We start from the raw sequence: 19246 nt of genomic DNA, 5'->3' as shown, positions 1-19246 counted from the left end.
GCCTTACCGACTGGGTCACAGGCACCGCCCTCTTGTCCCTTTCTTGCTCTGCAAAATGTGCTGCCAACTTCAAAGGCACAAACCAAAGTTAGCTTGGCTGGAGCATGGCTGGGGTTGCTCTGGTGGTTAAAGAAATACCATTTGCTGGCTGACACTTCTGGGAATGTGAAGTTTCTTCCTTTCTTTAGCCTCAGTTTCATTGCTAAAAGATAGTGGGAAGGACCCAATATTGAAATGATTCTGGAATTAATACAGGAGACCGTGTACAAATGGTTAACGTGTATTTATTGAGTACCATATGCCAATATGACTCCAGATGTGAAGGACGTGGCTGTGGGGAAATGGGCACTCCTCATGCATTGCTGGTGGGAGCGTAAAAGGTACAGCCTCTGGGTAGCACTGTCTGTCATAATTAAAATTACACATCCTTGGCCCGGCACCAGTGGTTATGGTGCCAGCCACATAATTCGAGGCTGGCAGGTTCGAACCCAGCCCAGGCCAGCTAAATAACAATGACAACTGCAACAACAAAAAAAGCTGGACGTTGTGGTGGGTGCCTGTAGTCCCAGCTACTTGGGAGGCTGATGCAGAGAATCACTTAGACCCAAGAGTTTCAGGTTGCTGTGAGCTATGACACCATTGCACTCTACCGAAGGTAATATACTGAGCCTCTACACATACTTTTTGACCAAGCAACTCCACTTCTAAATATTTATCCCACAGATATCCTCATGTTTATGAAATTATTTATGTACAAGGATATTCATTATAGCATTATTTGTAATCGTAAAAAGATTAGAAACAACTTAAAAGTCAAATGGGAGACTGATTAAATAATTATATTTGAAATAATACATTATTATTATGGTACATCTATATAGAGAAATACTATCCATTCACTAAAAATAATGAGACATCTCTGTGCCTTGATGTAGAGCCACTTCTAAAATGTATTAAAGGGGGTAAATAAGTGTGAAACACTATGATTATATGCTATTTTGTGTGTCTGTGTGTGTATTTAATGGAATATCTTCCTAAGGGGAAAAAAAAACTGATACCAGCAGTTAGCTTGGCGAGGATAACTGGGAGATTAGTTTGGCAACTTTTAAATTTCATACCATCTACATATGTTATCTGTTTTCTTTTTTTTTTTTTTTGAGACAGAGTCTCACTGTGTTGCTCTCGGTAGAGTGCTGTGGCGTCACAGCTCACAGCAACCTCAAATTCTAGGCTTAGGCGATTCTCTTGCCTCAGCCTCCCAAGTAGCTGGGACTACAGACCCCGCCACAATGCCTGGCTATTATCTGTTTTATAAAAAGCCGTCATCTTGCTCTAAAAGAGTTAACAATCTAGTTAGACCATTGTTAAAAAAAAAAAAAAAAAAACATAAGACATATAAATAGGTGATAAACATTAGATTTATGGGAAGATTTATTTCAGTGCTAAACTCTCCTTATGCAAGTAAGTTGGCCTGATTTTCCTCTTACGTTGTCTGGGTCAGGCAGGTCTCAATGTCCAGAGGGCAGACTTCCAAGTCCTACTATTTGCCAAACTCGCAGGTTGCTTGATTCCCCAAAGCCTCAGTGCATTCTTCTAGAAATAAAGATCACAATCCCTGACCCACCTCCCTCATGCTACTGTAGTGAAGCTCAAACAAAAAACCACCCATGAACATGGGTGTAAACCATGAAGTATTCAAACAGCAGCTGTGATAGAAGATGTTAGGTACCTGTGAGGCCCACAGGCCAGAGCAAGAGATGCTAATTTAAAAAGAATTAAAATGAAGCAAGGGAAAAAAAATAAATAAATAAAATGAAGCAGGGATGTATCTTTCCTCCTCTACCAAATAACTTGGCAAGAGTTGTAAAATTAGAAAAGTGGACCATTGGTTATTTCATCCTCTAGGCCTGTTTCCCTTTGTGCAAAATGCGAAAGGCTGTCTGTGTGATTCCTGTGGTCCCTTGCAGTTATAGCACGCCGTGACAGTATGGCATGAATAGGAGCTTCCACCTTAGCGGAGATGGATGACTCATACTGACCAAAAAGTCCAATTGTGAGGAGGAAATCTCTAGAAGTGTTTGCATGGGAGAATTTTCCTTCAGCTAGAGAATCTGAGCGTGGGGGACAGCAGGGGGTGGAGGAGGGGAAGGAGGTCATTGTCACCACCAGGAAGGGAGACCAAGATTGCACAAAGAGAGTGAAGATGTATTTATTTTTGTGTTCTCACCACCTCAGTAACCTCCTTTGCTTTCAAGCGCTCACTTGGGCAAGGCTTTTGGAAAGCAGTTTAACCTTTGCATGAGGGTTGCATGTTCAGACAGTCTCGCCTGGTGTGCTTTATGGCAGTTGTCGCCTTCTTTAGTGAGAGCTTTCTGTGTGTGTGTAGTGTACCTCCATGTCACCTGGGGTCCTACATGCTTCTCATCATGTCTCATAGCTAAGATCGGAGACCATCTGTCACTCATCTTGGTATCCCTGGCACCTCACAAGTGGTAGGTAAGTAAGTGTGGATGGTAGATGGATTAATGATCCCTTTAGGGCAGTATGTACCCTCATCTAGTTGATCTTGATCACCACCTTTATAGCTACCACCATTCTGATGGAATGAAGTTTTAGCCATTAGTAACTTACTATTTCAGGAAATATTTCATACTCTAAATAAAGTCTACACTACAAAAATCAAACAGATACCATGTTCTATTTTAACAGGTTCTATTGTTTTTCAAAAAAACCCTAAGTGATCGATAATCTATATGTAATACAAATATATGTATCAAAAATTCATCCCCACCAGCACTACGAGTCAGAGACACACAAGGTCTCTGGTAACAAAAAACAGCATTTAGTACTTAGTCCCTAAACCAAGGTGACTGACCTGATTTCTTATTTTTAGCTAATTGTAGGTAGTTGCAGCTGAAGAGGACCCCAAAGATTGAACTAATAATTTCTTTTTACAAATGCCAGAACAAAAAGGAGGTAAAGGATAACTTGGGGGGTTAGAAGTGGCAGAAGCACTTGTAGAGAGCCCTTGGGTGTGGTGTGCTGGGGCATTCACACCCACCCTCCCAGGGGACTCCTCCCCCACCGGGGAAGAGAGTGCATGGGGATGGGCAGCAACTCAGTTTAACCTCAACGGTGATACCCCAGCCACCCAGTGAGTTCACACCTAGTTAGTTTCCACGTAGGTGAGGTAAAATAGGGTAGGAGTGGGATCCAGTGTTCCTGAAGGTTCTATTGGCAATATTGTGGGGTAAGAGGGATTGGATCATTCTAACAGCAAAAGACTTATCACAAAGGTGAGAAGTTCCTTTCCTGTATGAAGGACAGCATTTACCACTGGAAACATACATGGCTTATTCAAAACTAGGGAAGACATTAGAAAAATGTATCCTAAAGTTTGCCTGTCAAACCAAGCCATTCATTCAGCAAAATAGTAAAACCCTTGCATAAATCCTTTGAAGCCTAGCAGTATTCTGCTTAAATATAATCAACCAGAAAATAACTTTCGGGATGCAGGTTTGAAACCCTCTTGTGGAAAAGTCAGAATCCTGTACTTTTTGTACCAGGTGGGATCACCTGTTGTTTTGGAAATTAACTGTTCCTTCTGATCCCTCTTTGACCTAACTACGTGTGTGCCTCTTGAGAAAATAACCCAAGTCCTGCTCTCTTTACTTTCCAGTTTTACTTTATCTTTGCATCATGTTTTGCAATTTACAGACAAGTGCGATGGTTGAGAGTTCCAGTAAACTGGCTGGATCATATTTCTTAGATTGAGTCACTGCTGAGAAACTTGTTTGTGAACAGGAAGCAGGCCATAAAAATGTCTGAACATAGTAACCTGCCAGACTGAAGAAACTGGATTGCTTTCTAGTAGAAAAAAACAGTAGAAGTATGCTTCTACAGCCAAGGGAATGGTAAATTTGTAATCTAGGGTTTTAATTGGTTGAATAACTCTTCTCTTGCTGTGTATTTGGCAGTTTGTATGCTGCTAAAAATCTCTAGTTGTTTAAAATTGGGGAAATAATCCTTAGAATGATTTCTCTAGGAGGAAAACTTTGTTTTAGTGGTAACTATTTCTACCTATTAAAGAGTCTCTTCTGATGTTTATGACATGTTGCTAGGCCAGTTATTTATTTTTTTTAAATAATGCTGCAGTTACACAGAAATAAACCTGGCAACACTTAGCTCCTTTCATCTCAAGCATTCTCTGATTCTGTATTTTCTAATCACCTACTTTACAATTATTGTAGCAACACAAGCAAGAGTTAGCAGATCAGTCTGGTAAACTGAAAGTAATTGAATGCCCTATCATCCACCTTCCCTGGAATTCTCACTGATGAAACACTTGGCACTGCTTTACCTGCATTGTAACGTGGCATGGGAGGAAAGCCATTGAGAAGTTAATAGGTAGATATTTCTGAAAGGTCAGAGACATCAGCAAGATGTATTTTAAAAACACATCTGTTTGGTGTCATTTTACTTTAGTAAGGAATCATGACTGCAAATAAGGGAGATCTTTGTAATTTATCACTTCTTCAAAATTCGAACATGTTCTCAATTGTTCTTGTATCTTCCTATAGGTCTTAATTTGATTTGATTTCTTTGCTACTTCATGAAGTAGCAACAAAAATAATTTTATGGTTGGGGGTCACCACAACATGAGGAACTGTATTAAAGGGTCGTGGCATTAGGAAGGTTGAGAACCACTGATCTAGATGGTAGGAAATGATTGATTTCCATCTTGTTCCATTCAAAAATATGTGGGCAGTTCTGTGGCAAAATATATTAAACCAGATTTAGCTTTTCGGTAAATAATACAATCACTGGTTACAATATAGACAGTAAAATGTATGAAAGAAAAATATAAGCAAATGTAACTTAGATTCTGAATGCTAGTAACTCATATTTGGATGGAGAGATCTCAGGGGATTAAACTTTAAAGTAAGATTATTGTCTTAATAGAAATCAGGGTTCAAAAAATTTTTTATTTATTGTTTGGAATTAATTGAGGCTACAAAGAATTAGGTTACATTGATTGCATTTGTTCGATAGAGTCCCTCTGATAATTACAGCCCACCCTCAAGAGGTGTGCCATACACCAGGACCCCATCCCCCTCCCTCCTCCCCTGAAATACATGTTTTTAAAACAAAATAACTAAGGCATCTTAACTTTATTATACAATAAGAAACGAGGATCAGTTTTCATTTTCTGTTTACAAAGTTAGTAATATATACAATTTACTTCTCAACAGTTTATTGGTTAAACTTATCTTTAGAAGGAAACCTCCCACCGCCTATATGTCACTTTCAGGCCAAAAGAGAGGGTGAGAGAGGGAAAGGGGTAGTAGTGGTCTTTGGGAGGTAGAATCCTATTTATACGTTTAAGTATGTAAAAGAAAGTGTTCTATTTTTCATTTCATACTTTTCCGAAGTCTCTGTTTAATAAATAGCTTTAATTTAGGACAGAGCTTATGTTATCCTTGCTTTTACCTTTTCTGTTTTTTTTTTTTTTAGAAACAGAGTCTCACTTTGTCACCCTTGGTAGAGTGCTGTGGCATCTCAGCTCACAGCAACCTCCAGCTCTTGGGCTTACGTGATTTTCTTGCCTCAGCCTCCTGATTAGCTGGGACTACAGGCGCCCACCACAACGCCTGGCTATTTTTTTGTTGCGGTTTGACCAGGGCTGGGTTTGAACCCACCACCCTCGGTATATGGGTCCGGCGCCCTACTGAGCCACAGGCGCTGCCCACCTTTTCTGGGTTTTTTTGATCATCTGATCATGATAAATGCTGGTTTATTTAAGCCACTAAAATTGGCTTATAATCTAGCATGGATTCTGCTCAAGACCTATTTTCTTTGTTTATCCTGGTATAGAGATGTTTGTTTTAAAGTGGTATCAGTTAATTGTCCAACTTAAGATTTCCCATAAAATGTGTAACAGCCAGATGGCACATGATGACATATACATTTTAAATGAATATTTCTGTTAGGCCAGATGGTGATATAACATAAATTGTCCAACATTTGTTTCTTATTAAATTGTCTTTTGTCTCAGCCAAACTAGCAACATAATTTGGAACACACTTAGGAATAACTAAAGGACAACAGCAAAAAAAATTCCGACACTAAGTGGCAGGCAGCATTTGTTCCATATGCCACGTGAAGGCTCACAGCCAGTGTTGAGTTGCCCTTGGGAAACTTTCCACCACTTGTAAGGAAATACCTGTTGGGAGTGCTGTACAAACCAGCCACTCTTTTCCTCTCTCTCCCCAAAGCCTACTTATCTGAGACTTTGCACTGTGGCCTTCCTCCTAGGGGGACTTAGAGGGGTCAGTCAGCTAGCTGCCCTTCCGCAAAGCCTGGTGTTTCTACGCAGAAGAGCAGTTTTCGTTCTTCCTCAGGAACTTCCCTTCCCTACTGTCCAGTGTCATATTCTTGTTTGTTACGGGCTCCACCTAGACTATTTTTTCCTCTGAGATGATGTGTGAGCTTTGTAGAGAGTGGGTTGTTTGTGGAACCAGTCATGTGCCCAGTCACAAGGCTCCTGACAGGAAATGCTCGCTGCCTGTTAGTTTAGCACAGAGCACAGCACTGTGCCTGCGGGCCTCCCCAACACAGTCGTAGGTTAACAAACTTCTTTTCTTTTTCAATATAAAGGTTTGTATGTTTCATAAAATACCAAACCTCTGCAGGATTTTTCTTTCTGAAGCATGTGAAATCTGAGTAACACAGAATATGACATATTAAGGCCATAACAAGAAACCCATTGTTGCTGCATACTAATCTTGATCAGAATGTGTTCTGGTGAATTCAAAATAGATGTTTAAAACTGAGCTTTTTTTTTTTTTTTTTATCAAGTTATTTTCTTTTAGAGATCTGTCATAGCAAGAATAAACCCTCCATAATCACCAACTTTAAAATACATAGGTAAACCTCTTGACAGTTTGAAACCTGTTTTAGTCCTATTACGATTGCATTGAATGCCCCTGGCTTGATTAAGAACTGGATGTTATCCTTGAAAACACCATTTGGTGGCATTCCTGTTGGAGAAGAGAAGCTAGGGCTATCTAGGAGCCACTCAGTCTCCCATGGTCCAGCAGTTTCAGACCTGATAACAAGAACAGGATGCTCAAGAGCTGATCCAAATAATGCTTCATGTTTTATTTTTCTTGGTTGTACAAAAATCAAGGAGTCCTCTTCTGGTTATGTTATGGGAAATTAAAAACAAAAACATAGTGAATTGTTTTGGAGCTATGCATTGAAGTCACAGCTGGAACTGAGTGGCAACTGAATGGGGGTATGTATGTACATAAACATATACAGAGGGGGCTAAGAAAATGTATGCACATTTTAAGGGAAAAACTGTTAAAATATCCAGTAAAACTGTTAAAATATCCAGTATATACGAATAATATAAGATGAATACAAGTCAACGTTGAGGACCTCTTGTAATTGCAGAAGTCAAACATGACTTGAGTATTACAATAGTTTTTTTCCTTTCAAAATGTGTATACATTTTTAGGCACCCTCTATTTTAAGGCTGAAGGTAGCTCATGCCTGTGATTTTAGCACTTTAGGGAGCTGAGGTGGGAGGATCACTTGTGATCAGTTTGACACCAGCCTCAGCAACATAGTGGCTTAGACCCTGTCTCTGCAATAGATAGAAATATTAGCTGGATGTAGTGGCACATGCCTGTGCTGCTAGCTACTCCTGAGGAGGTGCATTGCTTAAGTCCAGGAGCCTTTTGCTGCAGCAGACTATGATTCCGCCACTGCATTCTAGCCTGGTTGACAGAGAGAGACACAATCTCAAAAAATAAAAAGTATATGTAAAAGTGTATGTATCCCCTGTATTACTACCACAGCCACTAACATTCACTAAAACTCTTATCTTCTAATTTGCATGTAGACAATCTCCCCTCCCCTCCAGTAAAGCTGCCACTTTCTCATAGTGATCTGTGCCATGAAGTAAAGTTACAGTCAGAAAAACAACTTTCAACACATTTTTAGTTAGGAAAATCTGGATGTGGTTCCTAGGCCTTGCTGCGTCATATAAATTCTCTCCCATATGTCTTTTACTAAATCAAATCCATTCCCTCTTTGTAAGATTTCTTTCAGTATCTTAAAATGCAGTAACCTTCAGTCACTTCCCTGGAGTGATTTTTTTTTTTTTTTAAAGAGAGGTTTATTATTGGCGGCGCCTGTGGTTCAGTCGGTAAGGCGCCGGTCCCATATACCAAGGGTGGCAGGTTCAAACCCAGCCCCGGCTGAACTGCAAACCAAAAAATAGTTGGGCGTTGTGGCGGGCGCCTGTAGTCCCAGCTACTCGGGAGGCTGAGGCAAGAGAATCGCTTAAGCCCAGGAGTTGGAGGTTGCTGTGAGCTGTGTGATGCCCCTGCACTCTACCAAGGGCCATAAAGTGAGACTCTGTCTCTACAAAAAAAAAAAAAAAAAAAAAGGTTTATTGATGATTTCTCAAAAAGGAACCTGCTCATTCCTTAGTAGCTCTTTCCCAACTTTTTGGTAGTTAATAGACAACTCTTCTCTTCCCCACCTTGTTCCTACCTTAGGAACTAAAACCCAAATCAAAAGGAAATTTTTAATAGATGAGCCACAGAGACAAGAATAGCAACAAATAATGGTGGGCAGATAATCTAGCATGGGAAGGATCAAAGAATAGCAAGGCCAGGTTTGGTGGCTCATGCCTGAAATCCATCATTGTGGGAGGCTAAAGTAAGAGAGGTTTGTTTGAGGCCAGGAGTTCAAGACTACCATGGGTAAAATAGTGAGACCCCCCATCTTTACTAAAAAAAAAATACATATATATATATATTTTTTTTTTTTTTTTAATTAGCCAGGCTCAGTGGTGGGCACCTGTAGTCCCAGGTATTTGGGAAACTGAGGTGGGAGGATCACTTGAGCTCAGGCATTCAAGGCTGCAGTGAGCTCTGATCATGCCACTGCATTGTACCCCACTCTGGAAGACAGAGTGAGACTCTGGCTTGTTCTAAAAAAATGGTAATACTTCACAACTGTTAGATAGTTTAACTTTAGCGGGGGTTCCCTCTATAAACTGGTATTTGCTGTTCAGGTTTAAAGAAAATTCCATGTATTCAGTAATGTTTTCCAAACCCCATTTCTGTTAATAAGCCAGTGGCTTGGAGCTCTTTCCTAATTTCTATATTTCATTAAACTGTGGAATTTTTTTTAATTCAAACATATTAACAGGCAGCATTTTAACTGCCCCTTAGTGACCTCTACCATCACCAGGTCATTAATGATCCAAGTTGTAAGTGATCAGAATGGATGGCTGTGTTTGTGGGTTGTTTGTTGTTTTTAATGAATAGATTCATTGAATGGAATTAACTGCTCTTCTAGAACATTAGATCTGTTTTCTCATTCAGATTTTGTTTGTAATCTCCCCATTCCCCATAATGAACAGTGGCATAAAGTGAATTAATTTATGTGGTATTTGCCATTTAAAAACCAGTTTATGCAACAAAAAAATAGCTGGACGTTGTGGCGGGTGCCTATAGTCCCAGCTACTCGGGAGGCTGAGGCAAGAGAATCGCCTAAGCCCGGTAGTTGAAGGTTGCTGTGAGCTGAGATACTACAGCACTCTACTGAGGGTGATAAAGTGAGACTCTTGTCTCTACAAAAAATTAAAATAAAAACCAGTTTAACGAAGGCTGAGGCGGGTGGATTGCTTAAGCTCAGGAGTTTGATACCAGCCTGAGCAAGAGCAAGACCCCATCTCTAAAAAATATAGTCTGGTGTTGGGGGCACCCATAGTCCCACTTACTGGGCAGGCTGAGACAAGAGGATCACTTGAGCCCAAGAGTTTGAGGTTGCTGTGAGCTATGACAGTACAGCACTCTACTGAGGGCAACAAAGGGAGACCTTGCCTCAAAAATAAATAAAAATAAAAATGTTTAACCATGGTCTTTCTTCTCCTCTTTTTGTTTTAAACACAGGACATGGATTTGATTGACATACTTTGGAGGCAAGATATAGATCTTGGGGTAAGTCGAGAAGTATTTGATTTCAGTCAGCGACGGAAGGAGTATGAGCTGGAAAAACAGAAAAAACTTGAAAAAGAAAGACAAGAACAACTCCAAAAGGAGCAAGAGAAAGCCTTTTTTGCTCAGTTACAACTAGATGAAGAAACAGGTGAATTCCTACCAATTCAGCCAGCCCAGCACATCCAGTCAGAAACCAGTGGATCTGCCAACTATTCCCAGGTATGGAGTGCTCAGTTCTTGGGAAGGTATATGGCAGTGTTTCAGGGAACCATGACCAAGGAATTAAAATACCTGGATTTGAGCTGCAGCTTTGCTTTTTACTGTTCTACTTACCTTGCTAAGTCTACTTCCCACCCTCAGCCTCCTGATGAGTTCAGTACCTGACCTACTTACCTCGGAGTTATCGTAAGGAATGGGAGGACATAAACTACATGAAAGGATTTTGAAAACTATAGAAGCATCCTGTAAGGATCAAACAGTAGCAACAGCAGTGGAAGAGTAACTAGTACTAAGGTTTACTATGCTACTGTGGCAGACACTGTTTGGAAGACTGATTTAATCAATATAACTACTGCATGGATTAGGTACCTATCCCCATTTTATCTACATTTGAGCAATTGAAGATCACAAAGGTTAAATAGTTTTCCCAGATCACTCAAAAAATTATGGGGGGGGGGGGGCGGCACCTGTGGCTCAGTCGGTAAGGTGCCGGCCCCATATACTGAGGGTGACGGGTTCAAACCCGGCCCCGGCCAAACTGCAACCAAAAAATAGACAGGCGTTGTGGCGGGCGCCTGTGGTCCCAGCTACTCGGGAGGCTGAGGCAGGAAAATTGCCTAAGCCCAGGAGTTGGAGGTTGCTGTGAGCTGTGTGAGGCCACGGCACTCTACGAGGGCCATAAAGTGAGACTCTGTCTCTACAAAAAAAAAAAAAAAAAATTATGGGAGCTAAGATTTGGACCCAGTAATCTATGCATCAAACTCATTTCTGAAATAAGAAAAAGATTTAACAATTTTAAGCATTTTACAAACAGCGATAAGGAGTCTTTAGCTTGGCAGTGGAACATTTAACAACTTTTTCTTCATGTCTTTGCCTTTTATCTAGGTTGCCCACATTCCCAAACCAGATGCTTTGTACTTTGATGACTGCATGCAGCTTTTGGCAGAGACATTCCCATTTGTAGATGACAATGAGGTATAAGACATTTGGTTAATAGCAAAACTGTATCAAACAATCCTGTATAAGTTCCTTGAATGGGTCTCCATTTAAAAGAAAATTTTTTAAAAAGAGGAAATTTTTATCAGATAAATAGTTTGTCAAGGAAACCTTAGCCTGTAGATAACTTTACATTTTAAAAAAAGACCTTCATGGGCGGCACCTATGGCTCAGTGAGTAGGGCGCCGGCCCCATATGCCGAGGGTGGCGGGTTCGGACCCAGCCCCTGCCAAACTGCAACAGAAAAATAGCCGGGCGTTGTGGTGGGCGCCTGTAGTCCCAGCTGCTCGTGAGGCTGAGGCAAGAGAATCACGTAAGCCCAAGAGTTAGAGGTTGCTGTGAGCCGTGTGACGCCACGGCACTCTACCCGAGGGCGGTACAGTGAGACTCTGTCTCTACAAAAAAAAAGAACTTCATGACTTGGCGCCCAAAGCTGTTAAGGCACAGGCCACATGCACCAGGGCATTCGGGTTCAGACCCAGCTCCTGCCTGTTAAACAACAATGACAAGACAACAAAACAATAGCCGGATGTTGTGGGGGGGTGCCTGTAGTCCCAGCTACTTGGGAGGCTGAGGCAAGAGAATCACTTAAGCCCAAGAGTTTGAGGTTGCTGTGAGCTGTGACGCTACAGCACTCTACCAAGGGCAACATAATGAGACTCCATCTCAAAAAAATAATAATAAATAAAATAAAAAAAGATTTTCATAGGAAATCAAAATACAAATCAAATCAAACCTACTGCATAGCCAGACACATGGATCAACATAATCATGGAAACAAATAATTCATGTATTATAGGTAACTAAAAATTGTTGGTGAGCGAAGAGCAAGATTTGTACAATTAACAATTTTAACAAATCTGTATTTGAGTTCCAAATACTAGATGTATATAAATTAAATTTTAAGCCAGTAAAGAGTAAATCTGGAGTCGGTTGGGTAGGCAAAAAAAGATTTATTTCATTTTATACAAATAGGGGCCATAATGGACAGAACTGCAGCTGACTGCACTTTAATGTATGTGAGAGTGAGCTTACTGGTCCCCTGGTGGTGGTGGACTCATACAGATAAATAAATGCCTTATCAATTTCAGGTTTCTTCAGCTACATTTCAATCACTTGTTCCTGATATTCCCAACCACATCGAGAGTCCAGTCTTTGTTGCTTCTAATCAGACTCAGTCACCTGAAATGCCTTTTGCTCAGATAGCCACTGATTTAGACAATATGCACCAAGACATTGAGCAAGTTTGGGAGGAGCTATTATCCATTCCAGAATTACAGGTAACTTAAGATCCTAATGTAATACTGAAGATGCTATTTTATATTCATTGCCTTTGGAGTTAGTCACTCTTATTTATATACTACCTACTTATAGGAAGGATTGGAGGGTGCTTTTAAATTGGTCATGACAGCCACCCATGCTAGTTAAATGTGCTGGTCATCTTGCGGATAGAACTTTAGAAACCTAAAGCTTAATGTGAAACTCTGAAAATATATAAATGTATGTTGGAAATGGGAATTATCTCTGAAAATTATAGAACAGCTTGGAGAGAATATGGGTAAGCAGAGTTTACCTAAATTTACCATCAGATGTGGATTATTAACTATTAAAAATATATCTTGAAAAAATATATATCACCTTGATTTATAAAGATCAATTTCTTTTCTATGCAGTGTCTTAATATCGAAAATGACAAGCTGGTTGAGACTCCCATGGTTCCAAGTCCAGAAGCCAAACTGACAGAAGTTGACAACAATTATCATTTTTACTCATCTGTCCCCTCAGTGGACAAAGATGTAGATAATTGCAGTCCACATTTTCTTAATGATTTTGAGAATTCCTTCAGCAGCATCCTCTCCACAGAAGACCCCAGCCAGTTGACAGTGAACACACTGAATTCAAATGCCACAGTAAACACAGATTTTGGTGATGAATTTTATTCTGCTTTCATAGCAGAGTCCAGTATCAGCAACAGTATGCCTTCATCTGCTACTTTAAGCCATTCGCTCTCCGAACTTCTAAGTGGGCCCATTTATCTTTCTGATCAGTCACTTTGTAAGGCTTTCAACCAAAACCACCCTGAAAGCACAGCAGAATTCAATGATTCTGACTCTGGCATTTCACTGAACAAAAGTCCCAGCATGGCATCACCAGAACACTCAGTGGAATCATCCATCTATGGAGACACACCACTTAGCTTCAGTGATTCTGAAATGGAAGAGCTAGATAGTGCCCCTGGAAGTGTCAAACAGAATGGTTCTAAAACACAGCCAGTACATTCTTCTGGGGATACAGGGCAGCCCCTGTCACCATCTTGGCACAGTGCTCCAGCGCATGATGCCCAGTGTGAAAATACACCAAAGAAAGAATTGCCTGTAAGCCCTGGTCATTGGAAAACCCCATGCACAAAGGATAAACATTCAAGCCGCTTGGAGGCTCATCTCACAAGGGATGAGCTTAGGGCAAAAGCTCTCCATATCCCATTCCCTGTAGAAAAAATCATTAACCTTCCTGTTGATGACTTCAATGAAATGATGTCCAAAGAGCAGTTCAATGAAGCTCAACTTGCATTAATTCGAGATATACGTAGGAGGGGTAAGAATAAAGTGGCTGCTCAGAATTGCAGAAAAAGAAAACTGGAAAATATAGTAGAACTAGAGCAAGATTTAGATCATTTAAAAGATGAAAAAGAAAAATTGCTCAAAGAAAAAGGAGAAAATGACAAAAGCCTCCATTTACTGAAAAAACAACTCAGCACCTTATACCTGGAAGTCTTCAGCATGCTACGGGATGAAGATGGAAAACCTTATTCTCCTAGTGAATATTCCCTGCAGCAAACAAGAGATGGCAATGTATTTCTTGTTCCCAAAAGTAAGAAGCCAGATATTAAAAAAAACTAGATTTGGGAGGATTTGATTTTTTTTTGAGCTAATGTCTTTTGTACTGTTATAACTAAGAGCTCCTACTGTGATGTGAAACGCAGAATTATCATACTTCTATGCAAAATTATAGCCAAAACTAGTATAGAAAATAATACGAAATTTTAAAAAGCATTAAGCTATCAGTATGTTGAATCAGTAGTTTCACTTTAACTGTAAACTTAATTTCTTAGGACACCATTTGGGCTAGTTTCTATATAAGTGTAAATACGATAAAAACTTTTTATTTATACTATTCTTATCTCATTTGTTACATTCATAGAATTTATATGATGATACGACATCTGGCTAAAAGCAAATTGTTGCAAAACTAACCACTATGTACTTTTTTATAAATACTGTATGAACAAAAAATGACTTTTTTATATTAAATTGTTTAGCTCTGGCAAAAAAAAGAGCTGGTACTAATAAAGGAATATCATGACTATTAAATTACTTCTTCGGGATTCATTTGAGTTTATTCACACAGTAGTTTCCATGAGAAAATTTAATATGTTTAGATATTTTGCATTTTTAGAATGTTTTCTTTGAAAATATGAAAAGCATTTTCATATTTTGGTACCAGGGTTATGGAGATTTATAAAGTATATCAAGAAGATATTTTATCTCAACATCGAGTACTTTTAAATTCAAGAAAATGTTGTACATTCACATGAAAAACGTTGATTTATTCATGTCAATAGATACATGCCCGGCGGCGCCTGTGGCTCAGTGGGTAGGACGCTGGCCCCATATACTGAGGGTGGCAGGTTCGAACCTGGCCCCACCAAACTGCAAAAGGAAAAAAAAAATAGCCAGGCGTTGTGGCAGGTGCCTGTAGTCCCAGCAACTCAGGAGGCTGAGGCAAGAGACTCGCCTAAGTCCAGGAGTTGGAGGTTGTCGTGAACTGTGATGTGGCACTCTACCAAGGGCGATAAAGTGAGACTCTGTGTCGAAAAAGAAAAAAAATAGCTACTAGGAATTATTTGAAGTCCTAAGGACAAAAACAATATGCCTGTCCTCCTGGAACTTGTATTCTAATACAGGGAAAATACCAAGAATACATCATGTTAGAAGGGAAAGGATTGGCAGATCAGTAAAAAGCATAACTTAAAATAATATTACAAAGAGAGTTAGACCCTTGAGGTGGCAACTTTTGAAGGTGCAAGAGAGCAAACCATTCTCATAGTGGAGAGCATGGCAGACAGGACACAGCTAGTCTAAAGGCTGAGGCTGGAGAAAAAAACAGGACAATGTGGCTGAAGAGAGGGGAGTGGGAAGCTACTGGTGATGGTAAGCAAGAGTAACACCTGACAGGGTCTCCCTTTGTGCCCACCCTCTCCAGACTGGTAGCATTGTCATAACTCAATGCAACCTCAAACTCCTGGGCTCAATTGATCCTCTTGCCTCAGCCTCCTGAATAGTTGGGACTACAGGTGTGAGTCACCACAGCCTATCAACTTTCATATTTTTATTTAGTAAAGGTGGGCTCTTTCTCTTGCTCAGGCTGGCACCTGAAAAATTTTAAAACTTCCCTCTGGAGTCTGTGCCTGCCAGCAGTTGCTGCAGCACTTTTTGGTAAAGGCCAGTGGCCATATTGCGCCCTCATGTGACACCGGTTGCTGAGAGCTAGTCACAGCCAGTACAGTGGTAGCAGAGGGACTGGCCATTGCTGCTGCTAGATGTGCAGGGTGGTACGTTATGCCCGCCATAAAGCACATGGAGCCTTAAGGAAAACAAGTTTTTCAAAGTCTACCAAAATCTGCTTTCAGTAGTAGTTACTGTGGAGCTGAGTTTGAACCCAAAATGACAAAATTGGAAACAGCATTAGTAATACTGTCCTAGGCTTGGTGCCTGTGGCTCAAGGGGCTAAGGCGCCAGCCACATACACCTAAACTGGTGGGTTCTAATCCAGCCCGGCCTGCCAAACAACAGCTGCAACCAAAAAAAAGAAATACATAACCAGGTGTTGTGGCAGGCACCTGTAGTTCCAGCTACTTGAGAGGCAGAGGCAGGAGAATCACTTGAGCCCAGGAGTTGGAGGTTGCTGTGAGCTGTGATGCTACGGCACTCTACCCAGGGGGACAGCTTGAGGCTCTGTCTCAAAAATAATAATAATAATACTGTCCTACTGCCAATAAAGGAAAAAACAAGAGACACCCACTGACAAATAATGGTTTCATTTCTGACCCTGTTAGACCTTGCACAAACACAATAATTTTCCCGTTCCACTAGATGCTGGAAGACATCCAACACAGTAATACACAACCTCCAACAAGGTATCTGGAAGGTTTATTGTGATGGTGATCTTATAAAGTTCCCATACTGTCACACAAAAGGGATTCACCCTTCCTCAAAGTGCTTGGCCAAAAACTGAACTTGAATATTTCCAGCAAATTTTCTCAGATGATCTTATTGCTGATAATGGTGACCATGACAAATAAATATGCAGCAGAAAAAATATAGGTGACTCCACTAACAAAGCATTCAGTGTAGCATTCACGGACGGATGTATTTTAACAAGAAATGAAAGCATTCTTTAGTGTAATATTGAATATGAACGCAATACTTCATGAATTTGAAGGTGCAATTAGTTGACTATTTTACCAAAGATTGGCTAGACTGAACCTTATTCAAAGAGGTTACCAATCATCTCCATGTCTTTCCAAATATTTTGGATGCTGCATTTAGTTCCTCCTGTTGCAGCTGAAGGCAATGTGCCTATACAAGGAGCAAGGTAAAGAATGTTAGTGAGTATATTGGCCATATGTGTAAAGAACTTCATGTACCAGGAAGAAATGTGGCCAGAGAGAGCACAGCAGGTTTCAAAGGAAGGATTCAAATCAAGTGCTACAATCTGAAGAAGCCTGCGAAGTGGAGCCAAGAAATTTTTTGTGTGATTCAGAAAAACATTTTCTCATTCCCTATTACGGCAAGACAACAGAAAGCCTCACTCTGATTTGCCATTTATGTCACAAGTCTTGCAAGCACCTATGAGTGGTTCATCCACTAGCTAGCTCATCCTTGCTGACAGGTTCTATATAAGCCCTCAACTTGGCTCGGAAATTGGAAGGCAGCTGTGCTAACCACTATACCACCAACGCTCACTTGCTCGGAAATTGCATAAAATGAAAAAATACGTAACAGGAATCACTAGGAAGGATTTTCCGAGTGATCTGAAAAAGAAGAAACTTAAGGAATATGAATTATGTGCCTATCAATGTGATAGAAAAATGATATGCCTCACATCCCATAAGGGGTTAGAGGCAAAGCTGAGTACATTCTTTGGCCCTCAAACAGTTAATCACTGGTTATACTGTAATAGGAAGAAACAGCCCATTCAATTTGAAAAACTGACAGTCATTTTAGAAGTTTATGGGAAGAGTGGACAGATGTTCTGGATTTACAAGGGGGTCCTAACAAATAGTGGGAAAAATTATTCTTCTGGCTGATGGAAGTTGCAGTTGTGAGCAGCTACATCCTTTACTCGTTTAGATAAAAAGAGTGGAGAGGCTCGGCGCCTGTAGCTCAAGTGGCTAAGGCAACAGCCACATACACCTGACCTGGTGGGTTTGAATCCAGTCCGGGTCCGCCAAACAATGACGGCTACAACCAAAAAATAGCCGGTTGTTGTGGTGCGCGCCCGTAGTCCCAGCTACTTGGGAGGCGGAGGCAGGAGACTTGCTTAAGCCCAGGAGTTGGACGTTGCTGTGAGCTGCGATGCCACAGCACTCTACCCAGAGGGACAGCTTGAGGCTCTGTCTTAAAAAAAAAAAAAAAAAAGAGTGGAGAAAAAGTGCAGAAATACCTTCTTGTGAGTAACTTAAGAGAAATTCAAGAAAGGGGAAGAATTTCATCTTAGAACATTGAGAAAAGGCTAAGGGAAGATCCATTTTATAATGCAAAATGCAGAAATCAACAAAGGGTTGCACGGTTTGCAGCAGTAGCGATGAGAAAAGTGGAAAGAGAGAAATCATTTTCCGTAGACATGCAAGAGGAAGCCTGGACTTCATCCTGGAGATTGCTTTAAGAATTATGACTCAAGACTGGGTAAGCAATGGCTCACACCTGTAATCCCTAGCACTCTGGGAGGCTGAGACAGGTGAATTGCCTGAGCTCAAGAGTTAAGACCAGCTTGAGTAAGAACCGAGACCCCGTGCCTACTAAAAATAGAAAAACTAGCCCAGCATTGTGGCAGGCACTTGTAGTCCCAGTCAGAAGGCAAGAAGATCACTTGAGCCCACGAGTTTCAGGTTGCTGTGAGTTATGACGATGCCAAGGCACTCTACCCAGGGCAAGAGTGAGAGTCTGTCTCAAAAAACAAACAAAAAACCCAGCAAAAATAAACACAACACCATAATTATTTTATGTAACCTAAAATAGATAAATCACCAGCCAAGTTCATACTTACCTTTTTCTCTTTTAAAACTGTGGGATAATTACAAGTAATCCACAATGCTCTTTCCTGCCCAAAACAAGAGCTGGGGAGTACGTGGGTGCAGAAAAATTGGAATGGAAAAGGTTTTAAATCAATAAAGAAAAAAAATCACTGAGGTTAATGATTTACTAGGTCCAGCTAAAAAAGTATATGTATGATGAACTTTAAGTGCATATGAGCACCAGCATCTAATAAAATGCCTCAGGGCTACAATTTGAAAAAGCAAGTTCCCTCTGATTTGTGTGCTGAGAACAGTTTAGACCAAAGGGAAAGGACGGGAACAGAGAGACCAATTGGGAGGTTCATGCGTTATGATGAAGGCTTGGAAGGCTTGGTCTAAATTGATAGCAGAAATATCTGAAGGCACTGGGTTGTTTATTTCAAAGGTAGAACTAAAAGGACTTACTAGTAGAATGGATGTGAAAGTCAAGGCATAGAACATCATTTAAGGGCGGCGCCTGTGGCTCAAGGGGTAGGGCGCTGGTCCCATATGCCGGCGGTGGCGGGTTAAAACCCAGCCCCGGCCAAAAACCAAAAAAAAAAAACCAAAAACATCATTTAAGAATTGAGTTGCCCAGTCAACAATGTTGAAGACTGGATCCAGGAGGATAGTCCAGGTGGCAAAGTCAGTTCACTTCTGGACATACATGAGA

At 40.6% G+C, this 19246-nt stretch overlaps 1 protein-coding gene across 4 annotated transcripts in view; it reads left to right on the top strand.

Annotated features, from left to right (window-relative positions):
- Positions 1-14608, top strand: part of NFE2L2 (NFE2 like bZIP transcription factor 2) — a 33833-nt gene extending 19225 nt beyond the window's left edge. For all 4 annotated transcript variants that reach the window (XM_053596372.1, XM_053596371.1, XM_053596373.1 and 1 more), the window contains exons 2-5: positions 9975-10241; positions 11127-11216; positions 12329-12517; positions 12911-14608. In XM_053596372.1, coding sequence (XP_053452347.1) covers positions 9975-10241; positions 11127-11216; positions 12329-12517; positions 12911-14137 — 1773 coding nt within the window. In that variant the 3' untranslated portion in view covers positions 14138-14608. The remainder of the gene's footprint in view (positions 1-9974; positions 10242-11126; positions 11217-12328; positions 12518-12910) is intronic.
- Positions 14609-19246: the final 4638 nt, after the last annotated feature.

This window comes from Nycticebus coucang, chromosome 7 (assembly GCF_027406575.1).
Source record: "Nycticebus coucang isolate mNycCou1 chromosome 7, mNycCou1.pri, whole genome shotgun sequence".
NCBI lineage: Eukaryota > Metazoa > Chordata > Mammalia > Primates > Lorisidae > Nycticebus > Nycticebus coucang.
Note: the sequence above shows the minus strand (reverse complement) of the source record. Positions and strands in the feature narration are given on the sequence as shown.